Source organism: Micropterus dolomieu, linkage group LG07, assembly GCF_021292245.1.
Source record: "Micropterus dolomieu isolate WLL.071019.BEF.003 ecotype Adirondacks linkage group LG07, ASM2129224v1, whole genome shotgun sequence".
Classification (NCBI taxonomy): domain Eukaryota; kingdom Metazoa; phylum Chordata; class Actinopteri; order Centrarchiformes; family Centrarchidae; genus Micropterus; species Micropterus dolomieu.
In genome coordinates this window covers 13,181,546-13,188,756 of record NC_060156.1, presented here as the reverse complement: position 1 = coordinate 13,188,756, position 7,211 = coordinate 13,181,546, and the positions used below count along the sequence as shown (strand labels likewise).

Sequence of the window (7,211 nt, the reverse complement as noted above, 5' to 3'; positions counted from 1 at the left end):
TATGCTTCAGGAAATACAACAGCCTCCTGAATTAGCCATGTTTTCATTCAGTACAGTGGTAATTTGAGTAATATTAGGTTAGCTTTACTTAACACATTCAAATATTTCATGAAATAAATGAACACTTCTGCAACAGTAGAACCAGACCTCAACGAATCCTACTAGATGGGTCTGTGGTGCCCTCTTTCTGTAAGTAAGTGGACATAAAAACGAGAGGACTACGCACCTTTCCAAATAACTCATTAAAAGTCAGTGTCTCACACACTGCCTGTTTGAACTTTTTGAGTTTCAGTGGCAACAAATTATGAGCAATGCTATCCTAAAGCACTCAGATGTGTTAATATATTTTAAGTTTGCTTATTTGTCTTGTAGATTTATTAAAATTCCATGCATTGTAATCATAAAAACTTTTAATGGCCAGGTACACAAAGGGCTCTACATGACTCTACATTGCTCTCAGTGTACCTACACACATAACAAAAAAAACAAAAAGACAGCAAGCTAAACAGAAACAGACACGTAACAGTGTACAGTACAAACATAAGGCCTATAATCAAAACAACCACATTTGGAGACAGCAAGATAGTGTCCTGAAGTATAGTGCAACATAGCAACACGCGGAGAGATGTCAGAGTGAGGGGGCTGCCACTCAGTGCGGCGTCCTGAGCAGTTGCTTGCTCAAGGCATCCTTCGGCAGTGCCCAGGAGGTGAACTGGCTTCAGCTACCAGTCCATGCGCCGCAACTCTGGTGCAAGCATAAAAATCCCCCAAAAGAACCAAAATCAACATTGTCCCAAGTTTGTCTCTCAGTACTTGTTGACTTCCCAACCTTGTCTGTAGCAGCTGCAAGCCTTTTTGTTCTTACTGGGGATATAAATATAAAAATACAAAAAAGGCTAAGCAACTATCAGCAGCAGCTGGGGAGGTTTTAGTAAGGAACAGTCAAGCAGGAGTACAGAGCCTGTTTGGTGATGACAATTTGTTTTTTTTAACAGCACATTTTAAAATAACTTTTTAGTATCTTGCAGAATTGCTGATATTCACCCTGAAGCAAAGTTCACAGACAAGAGTGTGGAGCAGGAGATCATGGTCACTGGCCTCAAAGTGGTAGATCTGCTGGCACCCTCTGCTTAAAGTGGAGATTGGCTGGTGGTTTATCTGACACTCTATTTTAATTTTGGTCTGCACTCACATTTTCATACACGCATTTCATGATGGTTGATTCTTCTACATGTTGTTTTGCTTCAGGTCTGTTTGGCGGCACTGGTGTTGGCAAGACTGTGTTGATTATGGAGCTGATCAACAATGTGGCCAAGGCTCCCAGTGGCGACTCTGTGTTTGCTGGAGTGGGACAGCAAATCCATAAGGGTTACAACTTGTACCATGAAATTATTGGTGTCCGTGAGCTGTATTTATTTGTTAAAACACAATTTCAGTTTTCTTTTGACTTAGCTATTTAAAAAACCTAATGCCTAATAAGGCTGACGTTTAGCCCATCAGGTGGCGAAGTTTCTTGTTTAACTCCCTTTCTTGCATAAGGAGGTTGGTGCTGTGTTCTTTGAAGGCTTCAAAGTCCTGTAAAGTAATGAAAATATGAAAATATGTTGAGCATGTTCTAAGACTTGTATAGGCCACTGTCAATAACACAATATTTCATATTCTTACTAACCTTTTTGAACTTCCCATATTTTGATGTGGATTCATCAAGAGCGGATTGGAGAGACTTCACTTTTACATCTGCATTAACCGCTTCTGCTTCCTGTTCAAACCTGAGGCAATGTCAGGGACAAATAAAGACATGGACAATGTCACACTTCAGAATTTTCCATTAAGCAGTAGTGTTTTGTTGATGCACCTTTACCTGTCCTCTGCTTTGGCCCTGGCTTTTTTCTCTTCTTTCCATTTTATCTCCAGCTGCTGGATTTCCTCTTGTTTCTCCTGTATTGAAGACCAATTTGTGTGTGCATAAAGTGATTGGTTCATCTGTGCAGGGCTTTGAGTTCAGTGAGGAGAACAAATAACTTATTATTTTTACCTGTATTACTTTTCCTCTTTTCATAGACAGATGCAATAATTTGTCCTTCTCTTTGGTGAGGCTTGTTATGCTTCCTCTCATGTTGATTTCCTTCAAAGCATGCTGTTCTTCAGCCTTTTGTAGCTTCAGCTTAAGGTCTGATCATGGAGAGAATGCCACAAGTTTACAAGTGCTTGCATTTTGTTGCACTCCAGAGAATAATAGAATATTGAATACCCACCTTTGCACATCTCCACAGCATCTCTGTGTTGTTGCTGAGCATCATGCAATTGATCAAGTAGCGATGCTTCTTTGGCTTGATGCCGAGTTGCTTGTTCCTGGAGTTTTGACTGGCATCCAGCTAATTTCTCCCTTAAACACAGATGTAAAATACTGCAAAGGTATTCAATTAAGAATAACAGAGAGAAAAACAGCCAATATGTACATTTTAAAAGCTGAAACAAGAGAATGTTTGGCAGTTTTAGTGGACAAATTACTGACAGGATGAAAAGATAATCAAATTTCTGTTAATTGACCAATAGATTGATCTTTCAGCACTATTCATTTATTCTTCTTCTTACCGATATTCATTTTCCTTATTTGTGTATTTCTCTGTCAGCTGTTTGATTTCTTCCATCAGTTTTTGAACAAACACTTCCTTATCTTGTAATTTTTGGGAGAAAAGTGTTTCATTTTCTGACTGCAGCTGCTTGTTTTCCAGCTTTAACTGGGCGTTCTGTTTTTTGTGCTCGTCCATGAAAGCAATAATGCCTTGATTGTTGGCAGCTAAATCCATAAATCTCTTTTCCAATAGCTCTGCTTTCTTTCTTTCGCTGTCCAGTTTTTTCTGGTAGTCTGTTACTCTGTCCTCCAGCTCCGTATTGATTTTCTGCAGGGCATCACAGCGAAGAAGCAGCTCATCTGCTCTGTGCTTCAATATGCAGATCAGACTTGACTGTTCATCTATTCTGGACCGCAGCATCCCTGTGTCCTTTGGAGAAAGGCTTCGAAGTTTCTCCAGTGCCTTCTGCATACTATCCAAATGCTGAAAATATGGAAAACCCTGTGTTAAAATATGACACACAGTTGCTTTTGGCAGCTTCTTAATTATGCTGTCACTATTTTTATAGGATGCCCCCGCATTAAAAAAATCAAAAATATAAATTACATATTGGCATCACAGAAACATGTTAACTGTTAAAAAGAGGTAGCAACAAAGTCCAATTCAAGAGTAGGACTGTTCAACAGTAGAACTATTCAGATACTTTACAGTACCAATACAACAATGTAAAAATTATTTTAAGCAAAAGCTGTCAACAAAAAGTATTATCAGCTAAATATACTGTAATTATACTAAGTATCAAAAGTTAAAGTACTCGTTATGAAGGCAGAATGGTTCCTGTCACTGGTATAATGTTATAACGTTATATCATTGGATTGCTATTAGGTTAGTGCTTTACGATGTGTAAGATGGCTCATTTGACAAATTTCCTTTACTTTATATACAGTTGGGTTAAAGCATTCCACTATTTCAGCTCATATTTGTATATAAAGCATTAACGTTATCAAATAACAGTTGTAGAGTATTTGCTGAAAGGGGCGTTGGGAAAATGCGAGTGACGGCTCATTTGACCGCAGTGAAATGTAGTAATGTACAGGCATGTACAGTTGTAAAAAGTCACGTTAGAATAAAATGGTAATATTTAATGCTTACAATTAACGATTAGATTAGATGTCAGAAACTTCTTAAACAATGTAATGTTACATGTAGCCCATTGTACATGAGCGCATAACGTTAGTGTAACGTTGCCAAACACATGAGCTCAAATAAACTCAGAATATCATACTTTTAGAGGAAAGTAGCGATTTTATCACATGAGAATTAAGTTAGCACAATTTTAGATAACAGGTGGGCAGAATATCAACAACTGACGTGTTAAGAGAGTAACGTTTGCTGTAAGCTGTTAGCTTACTTTACTAACGTTACAAACGTTGAAGCTCTTTTTTACGTATTTAACATTACATAACTTATAGCGAAGTTACTTCAGCTATATGGGACCGTTTTTCAGCAAGTCTCAAGTTTTCTTAAAGACATAATACACTCGTATGTAATTTAAGATTATGTGACCGTTGCGCAAGTAAGATGACTTGACATTCAGTTAAAAGTATAACGTTATTCATTAGCAAACTAGCAAGTTAACGGTTAGCTAAACCTTAGCTAAACCAACCGTTAGCTAGGAGACGTAAGAGTAAGTTAATTTACACACTCTCGCCAACGAAGACCCCGCAGATTTATCGTTTTCATCGATAAGTTTTACATACCTCCGTGTTGTTGCCCTCCACCTTCATTAAGTTTTCTGCATTTGTCTGTGGAGTTCCCATTATGAGAAAAAATACCCCCCATCAACGCTTTGTAGAATTCATCTTCAAGTTTCAGTTACTCGTCGCTAATAGAAACCATCTTTGACCAGTACTCTCTGATTTAGCACAGCTGCAGGTGAAACGCTGGTGCTCCTGCTCGGCCGCAAGATGGAGGTGTTGGGCTTCAGATCAGCCACATTCACTGTCAAGGTATGGGTCATCTCGAAATTTAATCATGGTGGAAAAGTCAGTAGTTTTTTGTTTTTTTTTACTGTTGCTAAAATCGCTTTGGTACATCTTTTAGTAACTTGATTGTATGTGTCAGTTTTCATTTGGAGGCGTAACGTTAATTAGCGGATGTACCGTCGATTTAATTGTTTTATGCATTTAAGTCACTTGTGAAATAGGGAAATATTCTTAATGGACCTTAAGAGATCCCATTGTACCCGTATGGCTTAAGACACTGTTCGAATCATTTTCACTTAAAATTATTTGCATTTTCCTGTCGTAGGTTATATTAAGCCTGGTGTGGGGAAGTGCGTGTATAACATGCAACCAGGGAGGGTCCTTGGTCAAACTCGAACCAGGGACATCGGGATTACGTGACTCGTCTGGTCCTTCCGGACAACCCAATTTGCAGCTCTTCATAGTTTTATATTTTTATTACTCCTCATCATTAATTTCCTCTCAAACGCCCACAGGCACCTAAATGCGGAGCAAATAAACATGATAACCCGAGAATGATAACCCGCTGTGAGTGAAAAATTACCGGTACTCGGGACAAGTCGGACCTGCATGGCATTATGCAGATTCCAGGGCCAGAGGGATTTATCCGGAGGGGCCGAGGCTGGCTTGGGGGAGCGGCTGTCCTGGCCTTTGTGCACGCCCCTTTTCATCGACTAGCGGGCCAAGAAAGACAGAAGAAAGCAACAGCATCCCAGCCCCAGTCCCTACAGCTCCTCCATCTGCACAGCGGAGCTGGACGGACCAGCCAGAATGTGGACATCACTGCTACTCAAACTCTTTCTCTTCTTCATATGCTGTGTTAGATGGTGCCACTCTGAAGGTAAGTAGTGTGACCCCCACCCCCCCTTAAACATTTTTTTTTAACATTCATACAGGTTGTCAGCTGAATGATACATTGAGGACCTGCAGAGTTGTTGTGTTACTAGTGAGTCACCCAGTGCACTTGTTGCTCATCAAAACAAACCGTGCAGGGAAACTGAAATTGAATTGTTGCTGAATAAAATCTGTATTTATTTCTTCCATCCAATGAGTAATAGTTTAAATGTTGATGGGATAAATTAACTGAACACATTGAAATAACCTTGTGGATGATTCAAAAAGCCACTGTTTTAATAGAAGTACACAGTCTCCTCCAGTTGTTCTGATGTGGCTACTTGGGTAAAGTAATGCTGGCTCTAGAGCTAAATGTTTTACCACGTAGTTTTACTTTAAAGGTTGAGCACAAAGCCGTCCTCACACAGATTTGAGGTTCTCCTGAGGAACCTTTGCCTGAGCTTTACTGTTGCTAGGTAACAGAAAAGAGCATGTGACTTACAGACAATCTGTGAGGACTGAGAGCTGCTGGTACAAATCTCACTCAGTGGAGCAAACTTTACGCTGCAAACCACTGATTCAAACTTGATTCCAGCTCTAGGAAGAACTTTGTTTTACTTGATGTGAGGCGGTGACAAAGTGTTGGGACACTGCTCTTTATGCATGGCAGTCTTGTGTTTGTCGCTTGTGTTTGTAGCACAGCTAGATCCTACTTCTCAAATTGTAATCTGCTTTCTTTTGCTCAACCCTTAGTATGTAAGCTCCTTAGTGTGAATCAAGCAACTAATTACACTGCAGCTGCTGCAGAATGGAGCCATTTCTACCTAAGGAGCAGTTTGAAGTTAAGAAAAAAACTGTACCACGAGTAAGGTCATGGCTACAGCTTTCTTATTTATTTATTATCAAAGTTCCTGGACCTATTCTTTTATATTTCCTCATGAGCTAATAGACACACAACAAAAGAAAAGGTGGACTGTCCATGCAAATTACAGCAGCCACAGTACTTGTAGCTGAAATTTGCTGATGACAACTGAGGGGTACAAAATGATGAGTTGACTAAAACCACAGACTCTCAGTAGACTTTGTCAGTATGTTCACATTGATCATTAGCTTGGATTTGTTGTGATTAACAGACAGTGATGTAGGCTGCATAAATAAAAATCACTGAATAATTTATCTTTTAACCTGATCTTTTAATAGCAATTTCATATTATATTGAGTAACAAGTGCTTCCTGAAGGCTATCTGGATCAGACTGAAAGATGTGTCACTTAATAATATACGCAGAAAGATTAGTAATGGTTTATTTATGTAGTTTTACTGTGAAGTGACAGGGTACTTTATCTAATCTCTGCTTGATCCTCCACATATATCCTTTAGTTTGATAATTGTTTGTTCCCCGACCTTCTGTAAGACATTATCTAGCCTTTGGGCTTGATGCTGCTGCAGAATGCTTACACTGGCATTAATAGCTAATGTGACGGTCTGAGGGGATTTCATGGTGCTGGTTTGTTAACTATCCTCTGCCATTTTTGCTGTTCCAGACATGTTTTGTCAGTAAACTGAGTTGTTTTCTCCATTGATCATTGCCCAGTGAAATCTTGATAACCTATTTACAGTAAGAACTTTAATGGTATTGCAATTTTGTATTTCACAAGAGGAATATGAAACAGAATAATGAAGTATTTTGGTTAGTTGTGGGGCTTATCTTGATTTGATCAAACCTGTTTTTAAGCTTCTTCCGTTGTGTTCAAACTTTTCAAGACACACAAACTTGG

At 39.1% G+C, this 7,211-nt stretch overlaps 2 protein-coding genes across 8 annotated transcripts in view; one reads left to right on the top strand and one right to left on the bottom strand.

The window, feature by feature from the left end:
- Window positions 1-392: 392 nt before the first annotated feature.
- zgc:172182 (coiled-coil domain-containing protein 89) lies at window positions 393-4,583 on the bottom strand. 2 transcript variants are annotated; one of them, XM_046053152.1, is made up of 7 exons: window positions 4,337-4,583; window positions 2,596-3,059; window positions 2,256-2,407; window positions 2,036-2,172; window positions 1,862-1,938; window positions 1,670-1,769; window positions 393-1,575 (listed from the first exon to the last, which is right to left on the bottom strand). In XM_046053152.1, exons 1-7 carry the CDS (start codon window positions 4,394-4,396, stop codon window positions 1,489-1,491), a joined length of 1,077 nt encoding a protein of 358 aa, XP_045909108.1. In that variant the 5' UTR covers window positions 4,397-4,583; the 3' UTR covers window positions 393-1,488. The 2 variants fall into 2 exon arrangements, with proteins under 2 accessions (XP_045909108.1, XP_045909109.1); XM_046053153.1 differs by having other exon boundaries at window positions 2,256-2,386; window positions 4,337-4,580.
- The window catches only part of lrp2a (low density lipoprotein receptor-related protein 2a), a 50,596-nt gene continuing 47,676 nt past the window's right edge, over window positions 4,292-7,211 (top strand). For 4 of the 6 annotated variants that reach the window (XM_046053147.1, XM_046053143.1, XM_046053146.1 and 1 more), the window contains exons 1-2: window positions 4,293-4,585; window positions 4,887-5,441. In XM_046053147.1, the coding sequence (XP_045909103.1) occupies window positions 5,372-5,441 (70 nt within the window). In that variant the 5' untranslated portion in view covers window positions 4,293-4,585; window positions 4,887-5,371. Of the gene's footprint in view, window positions 4,586-4,886; window positions 5,442-7,211 lie in introns of all 6 variants that reach the window. The other 2 variants (XM_046053145.1, XM_046053151.1) reach the window with 2 other exon arrangements.